Raw genomic sequence first — 14,565 nt, 5'->3', positions numbered from 1 at the left:
AGTAACTGAATGCTGTTTTACGAAGGGGTCGGCTTTCTGAGCCGCCGTGCGCCCCCTGGAGGAAGAGTCCGGTAACACGCCGCTCACGCGCGACAACAACACCGCCATTTTCAGCGCTGGAGGGAGGCGGGGACGCCGAAATCTCCCGCGGTACGGAGCGCAGCGAGAAGTAGGTCAACCAGCAACATCTCCGAGACGTACGCGCGCAGACTCCCGTGAAAACAACAACAACGTAACACGACAGAAATTCACCCGATTCGTCTTCAATGCGTGTCCTCCGCGCCGCTCGGATGTGTTCAGGTTCCGGTCCGGGCTGACATTCAGACGACTAACAGCGATTTTGCTTATTTTTCATCGGTTTGCGTGCGAGCTGAAGGGAGACGACATGAGTAACACGCAAAACAGGTAACGTTAACGTTTATTCGGGATTTGCAGCAGCGCAGTAAGGTTGTTGTTGGTTTAATCTAACTAGATCACTGTCTCTGTGACTAGATGCATGTATGCATTGTGTTTACTGGGTTAATAACGTGTTTATTCATGAATAATATCTCACCCATGGCAGTTCAGTTGCTTCTATTAATTAAAATCACTGGTTGCTGGCTAGTCTTGAGTGTAACGAAACTTAAAATCGCTGCGAACCAAACAGGAAATAGTTTGTAATTGCATTAAAGCAGTTTAACTCGTTTTCAGGAAAGTTCAAAGCCATTCAAACGTAATAAATATAGCAAAGCCTGAATAATAAACTTGTTTTGGGATGCACGTCGTGTTTAAACGTGCCTCTCTGCATGTTTGCATCTGTCACTGAGTGTGTGTGTTTGCACTAGGCCTGTTTAAACCTCTTATGCTTCTCAGCTCTCTCAGGCCCCCGAGAATGAAAAGGAGGTTGAGCAGAGACCGTGAGGACAGGCCCTCATCCTGCAAGGGGCCGGCGGACTCCTGTAAGAGGGTCAGACAGCCCGCGGAGGACTCTGGAGATGTGCTGCCCGACTGGGCTCGACTGCCACAGGAGATGCTGCTCCACATCTTCCAGTACCTGCCTCTCCTCGATCGCGCCTTCGCCTCGCAGGTCTGCCGCGGCTGGAACGAGGCCTTCCACATGCCCGAGCTCTGGAGGTGCTTTGAGTTTGAGCTCAACCAGCCCGCCAGCTCTTACCTGAAGGCCACTCATCCGGACCTAATAAAGCAGATCATAAAGAGGCACTCCAATCACTTACAGTACGTCAGCTTTAAGGTGAGAGAGAGGCTCAGCAGCATTACAGCTCACAAATCATGTCCAACTTAAAGGGACAGTCCACCCAAAAATTAAATTTCAGGCAAAATCTACTGACCCAAATCATGTTTTTTCAAAACTGTATGACTTTCTCTCTTTTCTGCAGAGCATTAAGATATTTTGAAGAATGCTGGTAACCAAACACTCTTGGTTTCTGATGGATTGCAATGGGAACCTATGCGGTTTGGTTGCCAGCATTCTTGAATATATATCTTCTTACATCACACAGGCTTAAAACAACGTGATTTGGGTAAGAAAATTGATTTTTGGGTGAACTATGCCTCCCAAAAATGATAGTTTTGGCCTTATTCACTATGTCATCCCAAACCTATAAGACATTTGTTCATCTTCAAAATACAAATGGAAATATATTTTTTACTAAAACCTAAGAGTAAATTTCTTGTCCCTTCTTTGAAAGTCCACACAACCAAAACTTTGAAGCTTCAAAAAGTTCATAATAAAGTCATGCATGAATCATGCATCGAGTGATTTAAACCAAGTCTTCTGAAGAGACGGTCTCTTTATATACGAACAGATTTAATTTAGGCTTTTGTTTAAATATAATCACTGATCAACACACATGCATAGAGCTCATCAGATATGGTAAACAGAATATGGTAGATATGATGAATATGATGGGTTTATGTTTTGGTGTGGATTACTTTTATGATGTCTTGATAAAAATTTTGAAGCCTTAAAGTTTTGGCTGCATGGACTTTCAATGTAGGGACTGTTTTCATTAGAAATTGATCTGTGTTTCAGAGATGAACGAAAACCTTGTGGGTTTGTCATGAGGGTGAGGAAATGATGACAGAATTTTAAGTGCACCTAAAAAAACTCCTAAGATATGTAGACTTGCATTAATAAAAAAATCAGTAGGTGTGTGTATAGCGGCTGTTTTACAGTCCGTCTGAACACTGAGCTGCTGGAGCTGATGCTAAGCGTGTGTGCACAGGTGGACAGCAGTACAGAGTCAGCGGAGGCTGCGTGTGACATCCTGTCTCAGCTGGTCAACTGCTCTCTGAAGACGCTCGGGCTGATCTCCACTGCACGGCCGAGCTTCATGGAGCTGCCGAAGGTATCGGGACGTGTGTTGTTATGACTGGGCTGTGTGTTGGGATGATGGGTCGGCTTGTTTCCTGATGTCTGATTGTTTCCTCTCTTCAGTCGCACTTCATCTCTGCTCTCACCGTGGTGTTTGTCAACTCCAAGTCTCTGTCGTCTCTGAAGATTGACGACACGCCGGTGGATGATCCTTCGCTCAAGGTGCTGGTGGCCAACAACAGCGACACACTCAAGCTGTTGAAGATGAGCAGCTGCCCACATGTTTCTCCTGCAGGTACGACTTACTCATCTGACGCTGTTGTTATATGAGGAACGTTGATTTATACAGTTAAATATTAAGAAATAAAATTAGAATATAGTATTTAGTATATTTTCTAAAGTGTATGTAATTTTCACATTCAAATGAGTAATAAGCACATACACAGACTATTAAAAAAAAACAGAACAAAGATACAAATGAAGTAAACAGTGACTGGTGTCTAACAGCTTACAGGCATGTAATCCATATCACTTGTACGTTATGTACCAGGTCTTTCTAAAACATATAATGCAAAACAGAGAGTAACAAAGCAGTTTAATATTAAAGTACAGACAGCAAACAACATTAGATTCGTTCACATTAATGCTCACTTTTTCTGAGAGATGCAACATCATGTGGAAAACATTAAAAATTGCAGCAGTAAAATGTAATTAAGCAGTTGTAAAACTTCTGTTTAATAAGTTTAATAATTGGCTTCCTTATCTTAATGCAAGAATAGGCTGAAATAAAGAAAAGACACAATACTGTTTAATAGTGGTCGACCGATATTGTTTTTTTGACAGCCGATATCTTGGAAAGCAGGGGGCCGATAGCCGATGTAAAGCCGATATATATATTTTTAAAGTTATTAATATTTAAGAAACTTAGAATAATTTGACAATGGATTAAAAAAAAAATGTGTAAAATAAGCACACTTTAGATGACAAAGTATTTTTCCCAAATAAATAAATATTTAATAAAAATATAATTAAAAAGGAAGTAAACACTGTAACCAAAAGGGCACTCAGTATTCTGGGAAGTTTGTGTGCATTGGGAATCATATTTTTTCAAATAAAGCCAGGGTAACACGTATTTTACATACAGCACACAGTGAAAATGACATGAATGTGACAGTGGACACATGCATAAAGCGCAGAATAATTTGAAATTACGAGTTTAAAGTTTAAAGCATTCAGTTCACACAGAGAACACGCGATCATGCTGGATAAAAGCACACTTCACAAGATCTCACAACTGGATTCAACTAGGTTTGTGAAATTAAATGTTCTTTAGTCATTCAAAGGTTTGTTTAAATTATATAAATGCGTGTTTGCTTAGTGCTGACGACAATGAGAAAGTATTATAATGTTTGCCTTTCTATTACTAATAATATAAAAGCAATCGTTATAATAATTTCTGTATACATTTAATTCCTTTGTTTAACAATTCTATCGGATTATTAGACCAACTTCTGTCCGTATTAGACAGAACTGTTAAAGACGATGGCGAACAAGAGGGAGAATGTGAGCACTGTGTGCTCAGGCACTGCCGCTCTCAGCGCCGTCAAAATAAAACCACCTCGAACACATCAGCCAGGCAGAAAAACTTATCTGCCGATGCCGATATTTGAAAAATGCCAAATATCGGCCTTGACACTATATCGGTACATTAAACAGACCACTACTGTTTAATGTAGCTTGCACAGAACTGGATAACCAATATGTAATATTCTGCTACATAAGTTTATTAATAAGGCACTTTTCGTAATATTACTTGCTGCATTGTGGTTTTGTCGGTTGATTTCTCAAATTACACAATAGTTTTTCCATTAATAGTGTTGCCTTAGAAATGCATAAGTCTGAGTCTGAGGTTGAACAGCTTTGAGAGAACATCCTGCATGTCATCTAGTGTTTATTAAGGTAAATTCAACACGGCATGAAAGCCCCAGTTCTCTGGTGTTCTATATTGCCTTATTGGTGAAATATAGCGCATGAGTCATACAAACATAGGCTTTTTATGCCGTTTTTGCAACCTGATATTCACAGTGCATATTCACTGTTACTCAGCTGATAAAAGAGCACGTCAATATTGCATATGACGAAGTCATATGGATTTGGAACGACATGAGACAACATGACACAATTTAGATTTTAGATTAACTTTTTTAAATAATCTGAAAAATCAATAATAAAAGAATAGTTCGCCCAAAAATGAAAATTGGCTGAATTTACTCCCCCTCAGCCCATCCAAGTTCTAGATGAGTTTGTTTCTTCATCAGAACAGATTTGGTTAAATTTAGCACTGCATCACATGCTCGCCAATGAATGCTCTGCAGTGAATGGGTGCCGTCAGAATGAGAGTCCAAACAGCTGATAAAAACATCACAATAATCCACACCACTCCATTCTGCCACTCCTTTTTATGAAATTATATTGGTGTTTCTTTTATCAGAGGTTGATATGTAGATCGAACAGCTGTGTTTGTGCTCTATAGTAGACTCTGTATTATTTGTCGTGTCTAGCGCAGGTGAAACCCATCAGTGTGCTGTTGTTGCAGGTATTCTGTGCGTCGCTGATCAGTGTCACGGTCTGAGAGAGCTGGCTCTGAACTATCACTTACTGAGCGACGAGCTGCTGCTGGCGCTGTCCTCCGAGAAGCACGTGCACCTCGAGCATCTGCGCATAGACGTGGTGAGCGAGAACCCCGGCCAGCAGTTCCACACCATCAAGAAGAGCAGCTGGGACGCCATGGTGCGCCATTCACCCAAATTCAACCTGGTCATGTACTTCTTCCTGTACGAGGATGAGTTCGGGCCCTTTTTCCGCGACGAGATCCCCGTTACGCACCTCTACTTCGGCCGCTCGGTCAGTAAAGAGGTCCTGGGCCGCGTGGGCATGAACTGTCCGCGTCTGGTGGAGCTGGTGGTGTGTGCCAACGGTCTGCGGCCGCTGGACGAGGAGCTGATCCGTATCGCCGAGCGCTGCCAGCACCTGTCGGCCATCGGACTGGGCGAGTGCGAGGTCTCCTGCAGCGCTTTCGTGGAGTTCGTGAAGATGTGTGGCCGCCGTCTCTCTCAGCTCTCCATCATGGAGGAGGTGCTCATCCCAGACCACAAATACAGCCTGGACGAGATCCACTGGGAAGTGTCCAAGCACCTCGGGCGCGTTTGGTTTCCAGATATGATGCCCACCTGGTGAAATGTGTTCAGAAGACCATAAACAGTAATCAGACTTTGGTAATATTGACTCAGCGTTTTACATAGATTTGATTTGAGATGTATATTCCCGCACTGCTATAATGAATGAATGTGGACTGTTGTAAAGGGATGAAAATGTTATTTACGCACCCTTAAGACCTTTCAAATATTTATGATCATCTTCTGTAGAACACAAAAGAAGATATTTTGGAGAATGGTGAAGAAAAAAAAAAATAGCATTTACATTTTTGAGTAAGCCATTTCTTGAATGGCATGTCTTATAAAAAATCTCATAACATTTTACCTTATTATTAAAACTCAAAACATTATAATTATACTGAATTAGATGTTGCATCAAAAAGAGATGAAGCCCATTTAAGGACCATTAATATTTTTTTACCATAAATAACAATTAAGTATTTTCTCCTGTCATTCTCAATATCATTATCATTATTGTTTGATTTATTAATCCCATTAGATTCTCATTACTGTAATAAAGTAATTGTTACAGTTCTGTTGTCATTTAATCAGCATAAAGGCACTATGATCTATATTTAATACTGTCAGGATCTAAATATTTTACAATTTAGATCACAATGCAAAAAGTAAAGAAAATTAAGCTCATTTGTATTTTTGATTTTTGAGGTGTAGTATAACCTGGACGTTTTGTAAGATTTACTAATTCATCTTTTTGGAAGCGTTCCTCTTGACATTTCCTTTATGAAACTAAATCAAGGATTGCTGTACATGCCACATCATGTATATACTGTATGTTACACTTTCAGATTATTTTGCGGGGGGAAAAAAAGTTTAATTTAGAAAAGAAACAGAAAACTTTTATTTAGATGCATATATTCATTATTCTTTATTTAGATGAATGGGCTCTCTGTGTCTGTTTTGTCTTCGGTGGCTCAACATTGTACCATGTCTCATGTAAATGCATGTCCAGGGGGATGTTGCAACCCGTCCCAGCATCTCTGGTTTTGATTATACTGTCTGATCTGTAGCTGGTCTGTGTAGCAGGATAAATCAGGAATCTTCAGCAGTGGCATGAAAAGCCACAACACTAGTGAGAGTGGTTTTCCCTCACTAACTAGTCGCCTCTTATCATGTTCACCCCCACAAATATAAGTTTAAAAGAAGAGCACATCCATCTGGGTTGGGCTTTTGGTTTATGTACGGTAGATAGTGAACTATATTTTACGTGACTCAAACATTTTGCATTACGTACGTTTGGTATTACAGTGCTTTTGTATGCGCCTCATACCAAATTGAAATCTTTCTTTCTGGTGGTTGCTCATATTGTGGTGCAGCAGGGAAGAGGGTGCAGAAGAATAGTAATAACAGCATATTTTCAAGGTCTTCGGTATGTCAGAGAGGAAGGAAATTAAAGGATCAGTGTTTTGGAAGAAAATAGTAAAAGAACGAAGCGTTGATTGGTTTCTAATTTCTATTTGATTGCATGAAGAATGTGGTGCTATGACGAACTGAATTGGATACGACCGTGTAATGAATGCTGCGTTAACATGCGCCCCTTGGTTTCAGTCCAGTATGATTCAGTACTGGAGTGAAGCAGTGAAAACCTTTTCCTTTAAGAAGGAAGTCCCACGTGTCTGTATATAAAATGCTGTGTGTTTGATATAAATAGAAATACTTATTTCTCGCGCACCCTCTGTGGAGGTTTGAAGTGTGTCTGTGCTGATCTCTTTCAGACGAGTGGGAATTACTCCTTGATGGATCTTTGTATCCTTGTGATTAGAGATGCTCATCAGTGTAATTTATTGATATACTTCTTACTGTTATCAATCTGCTTGTATTGGTTGTTTAGCTTTAAGATGCTCCTTGTTGATTTATATGCATATTATATCATTTATAAAAAGTCAATAGCATGTCATAGTTTTTCTTTGCCCATTATCCAGAATTAAAGCTGGTTTAGCTTTTGCAAATTAAATTAAGTAAACATCTAAATTAAGTAAACTGAGGTTCCTGCCAGCATTTGAAAGTGAAATATTCTTGAAAATACCCGAGCTAGGCTTTAGTCAATGCATAGCTTGCCAATTTGAAACACAAAAAAACCTTTAAGACTGACTTTCTGGAAATGCAAGCTGAGCATTACATCAACTCAATGTTAACCAGAGCATTGGAAATTAGAAAAATGTACAAAAAGCATTAAACCCAGTGTTTATGTATTTGATTTTTTCTGAAGTGAGCATATTGATGGAAAAGCATCACATTTCTTTTGTGTTGTAAAAACATCAACATTGTCTTTAATTGAAATAAGGGTGAATAAAGGTGGAAAAATTGTGTGGATGTTTTGCAGATCATTTATTCATAAATGTGTTGTACAGCAACAACAATAAAACATTGAAGATGATGTTTGCGTCAGTCTAAGTTAATGCATCTGATAAATCAGACATCATCTGGAATGGAAACAGAAGATTTAAAATGCAATTTTATTTAGTAGCGAAAATAATTTGATGGTTTTTAATATTGTTCGAGAATAAAGAATATGATGGTTATGGTAAAGGTATCTCCTCATAATATATATATTAGCGCTGTCAAATGATTAATCACGGTTAATCGCATCCAAAATAAAAAAATTTTCTTTACATAATATATGTGTGTGTACTGTGTATTTATTGTGTATATATAAATACAAACACATGCATGTATATATTTAAGAAAAATATGTTTTGTTTATATATTTAATATATTTGTATATATAAGTAGTATGAATATAAATATATACATGTAAGTACAATATACATGTCAATATTTTCAAAATATATACTATACGTGTGTGTATTTATATATACATAATAAATATACACAGCATGCACACAAATATTATGTAAACAAAAACTTTTATTTTGGATGCGATTAATCGTGATTAATCATTTGACAGCACCAATATATATATATATTTTTGTATGCGATTAATCGTGATTAATTATATACATACATACATTTCCACATACATTATTATTTTCTGTTAAAACAGTTGTTGCTTCTTAATATTTTGTGGGAATATTTTTTTCAGGATTCTTTTATAAAAGAACAGCTTTATTTGAAAAAAAAAAAAGTATATATTTTGTAACATTATAAATGCTTTTTCTGCCACTTAAAAAAAATCGATGCATGTTTGCTGAATAAAACATTCATTTCTAATAAAAAAAAACATGCAGCCATGCATGGTAAGTTAGTAGTGAGTGCATTTAAAACGAAATATTAATGTTTAGATAGATAGATAGATAGATAGATAGATAGATAGATAGATAGTGTGTCAGTTAAGGGAGCGTTAGTGGTTTATTTTGAGAAAGTATTGTCAAAGCGAGCGCGTTCTGGGCTGAAAGTCACTTTGCGCGTGCGTGTTTCAGGCGCTCGTTACTACGGTGACGGTAAACAGTCTCGAGCTGAATGGTTTCCTCTGGGATTGTTCCCTCTTCTCTGATCCTGCAGCTCTAGTTGATCATGTCAGACGCTGGCTCTGAAGAGTTTGAGGACGAGCAGGGCTCTCTCGGGGTGAGTTACTCTCAGTAGTTCCCTTCAGCTGACCGTGAGTGGAGTGGACAGTAGCGGACAGTGTTCGCCGTGTGTTGCAGGAGTACGAGGGGGACAGGAATGAAGCCGGAGAGAGACATGGACAGGGAAAAGCGGTCCTGCCGAAGGGAGACACTTACCAAGGAGCTTATGAGAGCGGCAAGAGATGCGGCCAGGTCGTCTAGCTCATCAAACACACTTGACCGTTCATGCCGTTTGTGTTCTCATAAACAATAGAAACATACGATAATCACCGTTTTGTGTGTGCTTCAGGGGACATATAAGTTCAAGAACGGGGCCAGATACACTGGAGAATGGTACATGAATTTAAAACACGGCCAGGGCACATTTTATTACCCAGACGGCTCCAGATATGAAGGTAAGTCGTTATCTATATTATCTCAAGTACATATACGCATATGTGATTCAGCGTCACATTTTTGTTAACATTTGTTAATGCATTCGGTGACCGTGAGCAATGCACTTTACACACAGAGTTATTACCTTTAAAACTATTAAAATCCTCTTTGAACAGAGCTGAAATAAAATAACAGAAAAGCTGAAATAAAATAAAATACTAATGTAAGTTGAAAACCTTTGACAGTTTTGAAATGCCTTGGCAACTAACTGAAATAAATGCTAAGCAGAAATACTAAAATTACCAAGAAAAAAAAAACTATTAAACAAAAATGAATAAAAATGGTAACAGCGTATAACAAATTATTAAAAATTAAAATGAAAACATTAAAATTAATTCAAAATATTAACAAAAGTATAAAAGTAATACTAATGTAACATTGCTTTTACAGTATTTATTAATCTATGTTAATGTCTACATATACTAATAATTTTTACATTACATGAACTAATAGTGTATATATTTATAAATGCATTAAAACATTATTTTTTTTCCTATCGACTTTTCACTAATTGTTATGCTAATAATATAATTTATATACAGTACAGACCAAAAGTTTGGAAGCATTACTATTTTTAATGTTTTTGAAAGAAGTCTCTTCTGCTCATCAAGCCTGCATTTATTTGATCAAAAATACAGAAAAAAACAGTAATATTGTGAAATATTATTACAACTTAAAATAATAGTTTTCTATTTGAATATACTTTAAAAAACATAATTTATTCCTGTGATGCAAAGCTGAATTTTCAGCATCATTACTCCAGCCTTTAGTGTCACATGTAACATCCAGTCTATCACATGATCATTTAGAAATCATTCTAATATTCTGATTTATTATGAGTGTTGGAAACAGTTCTGCTGTCTAATATATTTGATGAATAAAAGGTTAAAAAGAACTGCATTTATTAAAAAAAAAAAAATTCTAATAATATATATTCTAATAATATATTTTCTTTACTATCACTTTTTATCAATTTAACACATTCTTGCTGAATAAAAGTATTGATTTTATTTAAAAAAAAAGAAAGAAAAAAAATTACTCACCCCAAATTACTGACCAGTAGTGTATATTGTTATTACAAAATATTTATATTTTAAAAACATAGCTTCTTTTTTTTTTTTTTTACTTTTTATTCATCAAAGTATCCTAAAAAAGTATCACATGTTCTGAAAAAATATTAAGCAGCAGAACTGTTTCCAACTTTGATAATGAATCATCATATTAGAATGATTTTTAAAGGATCATGTGATAATGATCCTAAAAATTCAGCTTTGCATCACAGAAATAAATGATAATTTAAAGTATAATAAATTTAAAAACAATTATTTTAAATTGTAATAATATATCACAATATAAAAAAAAATTCTGTATTTTTGATCAAATAAATGCAGGCTTGATGAGCAGAAGAAACTTCTTTCAAAAACATTAAAAATAGTAATGTTTCCAAACTTTTGACCTGTACTGTATATAAAAAAAAAATCATTGTATTCAAGTAGAAATAAAAATTGGAAGCTTTTTAAAAAGTGGTCTCAGACTTTCTGACCCCGACTCAAAGAGTCTAAAATGCAATCTTCTCGTATCATATTTGTTTCTCTCCCGCAGGAAGCTGGGTGGATGACCAGCGGCAGGGTCATGGTGTGTACACATACCCCAGTGGAGACACATATGACGGTGAATGGCTGCACCATCAGAGGTAGTTAATATTTTTTCTCACCTATCTAATCTAGTGATCTCATATGTCTGCTCTGTGGATATTAGCTGTAACAGTATTCATAACATCTTCAGCTCAACTAAAAACGTATGGGAAAGTATGCTTGTTAAGTACCAGTCTCTCTGTTTCTGTCTTAGGCATGGGCAGGGTACATACACACATCACAACACGGGTTCTCAGTACATGGGCACATGGATCATGGGTAAAATGGAGTCAGCCGGCGAGCTGATCCATCAGAACCACAGATATCAGGGCAACTTTGTCAATAATAATGTAAGTTATACTCTACATGTATGGTTCTGAGCAGGTTGGTCTTGGCAAATGGTTTGTAGATCAGTTCAAATCTGTCCAAAATTGAAATTATTCTCCGTTAGCTTCATCAAGATAGTTGCACTTCTCTCACACAGTGATCTCTTGTTTCTTGTGATTGTTATTTTCTAGCCCTCTGGTCCGGGGAAGTATGTGTTTGATGTTGGGTGCGAGCAGCATGGAGAGTATCTCCAGATAGATCAGGTGTGTCTCTTCATGACAACACGTCTTTAAACTTCCTGAGAGTGTATTTCAGGTGGCATGGTCGTATGAAACTGCAGATACTATATACAAAATGTTCCTCTCCCGTGTTCTCAGTCTCAGCTGTGTTTTGTCGGTATATGGCTTGTTAAGAGAATTGTTTTTGTGCACTTTATTGTATGAAATGTGCATGTGTAGTGTCTTTCGAATCTTAATAGTATATTTAAAGACACACGTGCAGTTAATATTAATGAAATAAAAGGCAACTTAAGTGTTCTTAAAGAGAGCAGCTTTCATGACTATGTTTCTTAACACACTTTTAAAAATGGAAATTAAGTCAAATTAAAAGTTTTACTTTGAAAACCCATTTTGAATCATGGTTTTAATGTATTTTAAAGTAGTGCACAGATTTTTATGTGTTGAGTTAAGCCATGAGTTATTCAATATTACACTAAAATGTTATATATTTTAAACTGTAGCTTCATTATTACAAATGTGTAATTACAAATATTTTTAAATACATGACATTCAAGTATATTTTAGTTATCATAAATGCTTGTGAGTACATTCAGCAGCCCACATGCAGAAGTAATTATGACATATAAAGATGTCCATAAGCGGGTCAAAAAGTACACTAAAGTCCATTTAATATAAACTAAAACTCTAATACAGTTTCAATGAATTGCAATTAACATGAAATTAAGTGTCTTGAAAACATAATATTCAGTTCAAACTTATTTCTGTAATAAGAACTCCTTTTTAAAGGTATGCTACTACTTTTTCACAAGGGTAGTTTTCTTGTTTAAAATAATATTCCTTTACTGAACCTCCAGCCCTCGCTAGATGAAGCGTCCAGTAAGGAAGAAAAGGCCATGAAGTTGCGTTCTCCTCACCATGATCAGATCCTCTCTATTTCCATTTCAGCTTTTGGAGATGAGGTTTCATGACAGCCTTCTGGATAGATTGTTAGATTGCAGTTTGCCTGCTGCCTGCTGCATGCCAACAGAGGCTCATGAAGACAACAGTCTTGTGCAGTGTTCTTTCCTTTATTAGACTGTAGTCAGTAGTGGAATGTCCTTAGAGCATCGAGTGAATGAAACACCTCACTGGAGTTTCAGAAGTTTGACAGCTTGGTATGCTAGTAAACACTGCCAACCACTCACTACAACAGATAACAGCACATAAAAGATATCTGAGTCCTGTAACAAGCAAATGAACCATGTATAAAAACAGAATGTGATACAAAATCAGTACATAAAAGCATACCGAGAAGATGCTAAAAACATCATGTTTTGTGTCTTTAAGAGATGAAATAGTTGATTACAATGGGGCAAAAGACCCCCAGGGGTTCATTTTGATTCTCAATCTCTCCCAAAAACACTAAACATCTTAAAACACCACAGGAATTTTTCTAAACGCCTGTTTGTTTCTATGCAGTGATCCAGTGTCATTGCATCCAGCAAATTTAAAATTAAAAGGTTTAATGTTTAAAATGAGTGGGGGTTTTTTGTAGATAATTTCCAAATCAAATTTTTAATAGTTTTTCAAACAAATTATTCATTTAAAAGAAAAAAAAAACAATTATCATACATTTTGGGAACAGATATTTTGAGCTCTGTTGTACCCTACCTAGAAGAATAAGCCTAATAAACTGATGCATAATGAATCTCTGTGAAGCCAAATCTTAATGACAGTTCTGAACTGCAGGACAAAGGAGATGCAGAAGATGATGAGCCTTTCATAACAACCATCTTGAAGTGGAGACCCAAGGCAGTCACTGGGCTTTCAGTTTGGACCAATGAGAAGGATTCTTCCACCTCGGGTACAACCATATCCAGTTTTAAATATCAAACTACTGTAGACTGCCTTTACACTGTAGCGCTGCAGTGTGTGTCATTAAATAGCATTTATAGTTTCACCTTTTAGGGGCTTTTTGATGTTACTGACCTATAATTACAAATATGTACATGCAAGAAAGGAGAAGAGAAATGAGTGATGAAGCGCATCAGTCATAAAACAGTACCTATGTGCTGCTATTTTACACATTTTACACATTTTATCCATAAAAGTCTTTTCAAATACAGTAAGTTGAACTGAAGTACTGTGTCTGTTCATTGTAGATCAAGTCGTGGTGGAGGACTGAGAAAGACGAACCAAAAGACGACACAGAAGAGAGAGGACCGCCGGTTAATTATATCTGCATATCTCATGTTTAGTAATAATGGGATCCTGTATCAGCCTAAATGAGTTGATTCTGCAATAGTAACCTTCTGACTGTACATTATCATGCTTACTACAATACTTCTAAATAAATAAATAAATGTACATGAAGTATTTATTTGAGTTTTCATTATTTTATTCAGGTCATAAGAATGAGACATGAAACTTGCCCAGCGATGAGCGAAATCAGTTGTTTGTGACGATAGTTATAAGAGTTCAGCATGATTATGAAGGAATAAGTGATGACGGAACTGCGATTGACCAATCAGAATCAAGTATTAATTCAAGTCTAATTCACTAACAGAAAAAAAGTCTATTTACACATGATTTGGAGACAAGTGTTGTAATTGTAAAAACAGCAGAGGGCGCAATGAACCAAACGAAAATGACCTGTAACTGAAAGCTTCTTTGGGAAACCCATTGCATTGCTACAAAAACACACTGAAGCGAGTCTTATTTTATTGTGTTTATTGCATTAAATGTGACCTGTACTATTATGTTTCGAAAACCCAGATACGTGTGAACAATCACTTTTAAAATGTTTGAAAAGCACCTCATTTTGCACATTTTTTTCATAATCATCAAGGCCTAAATAAAGCAGTTTTATGTCTGTGT

At 36.6% G+C, this 14,565-nt stretch overlaps 2 protein-coding genes across 3 annotated transcripts; both read left to right on the top strand.

Moving 5' to 3' along the window:
- The first annotated feature begins 21 nt into the window (after nucleotides 1–21).
- LOC109095896 (F-box/LRR-repeat protein 3-like) lies at nucleotides 22–7,924 on the top strand. The gene is made up of 5 exons (XM_042763278.1): nucleotides 22–405; nucleotides 853–1,231; nucleotides 2,226–2,348; nucleotides 2,438–2,609; nucleotides 4,911–7,924. Exons 1-5 carry the CDS (start codon nucleotides 386–388, stop codon nucleotides 5,549–5,551), a joined length of 1,335 nt encoding a protein of 444 aa, XP_042619212.1. The 5' UTR covers nucleotides 22–385; the 3' UTR covers nucleotides 5,552–7,924.
- Nucleotides 7,925–8,905: 981 nt separating this feature from the next.
- Nucleotides 8,906–14,061, top strand: LOC109095853 (radial spoke head component 1). Of its 2 annotated transcripts, XM_019109518.2 has the most exons (8): nucleotides 8,912–9,072; nucleotides 9,153–9,266; nucleotides 9,364–9,469; nucleotides 11,112–11,202; nucleotides 11,358–11,493; nucleotides 11,662–11,733; nucleotides 13,438–13,552; nucleotides 13,851–14,061. In XM_019109518.2, exons 1-8 carry the CDS (start codon nucleotides 9,022–9,024, stop codon nucleotides 13,871–13,873), a joined length of 708 nt encoding a protein of 235 aa, XP_018965063.1. In that variant the 5' UTR covers nucleotides 8,912–9,021; the 3' UTR covers nucleotides 13,874–14,061. The 2 variants fall into 2 exon arrangements, with proteins under 2 accessions (XP_018965064.1, XP_018965063.1); XM_019109519.2 differs by lacking the exons at nucleotides 13,438–13,552; nucleotides 13,851–14,061 and adding an exon at nucleotides 11,786–12,252 and having other exon boundaries at nucleotides 8,906–9,072; nucleotides 11,662–11,755.
- Nucleotides 14,062–14,565: the final 504 nt, after the last annotated feature.

The sequence above is a fragment of the Cyprinus carpio genome, chromosome A9 (assembly GCF_018340385.1).
Source record: "Cyprinus carpio isolate SPL01 chromosome A9, ASM1834038v1, whole genome shotgun sequence".
Classification (NCBI taxonomy): domain Eukaryota; kingdom Metazoa; phylum Chordata; class Actinopteri; order Cypriniformes; family Cyprinidae; genus Cyprinus; species Cyprinus carpio.
Note: the sequence above shows the minus strand (reverse complement) of the source record. Positions and strands in the feature narration are given on the sequence as shown.

Excerpts from the sequence above, each read along its gene's own strand:
- LOC109095853 (XM_019109518.2), top strand. The coding sequence starts at position 9,022 with ATGTCAGACGCTGGCTCTGAAGAGTTTGAGGACGAGCAGGGCTCTCTC. Across the intron at positions 9,267-9,363 it reads GCGGCAAGAGATGCGGCCAG|GGGACATATAAGTTCAAGAA; the intron begins GTCGTCTAGCTC and ends TGTGTGCTTCAG. Across the intron at positions 9,470-11,111 it reads AGACGGCTCCAGATATGAAG|GAAGCTGGGTGGATGACCAG; the intron begins GTAAGTCGTTAT and ends TCTCTCCCGCAG.
- LOC109095896 (XM_042763278.1), top strand. The coding sequence starts at position 386 with ATGAGTAACACGCAAAACAG. Across the intron at positions 406-852 it reads ATGAGTAACACGCAAAACAG|CTCTCTCAGGCCCCCGAGAA; the intron begins GTAACGTTAACG and ends TATGCTTCTCAG. Across the intron at positions 2,610-4,910 it reads CCCACATGTTTCTCCTGCAG|GTATTCTGTGCGTCGCTGAT; the intron begins GTACGACTTACT and ends CTGTTGTTGCAG.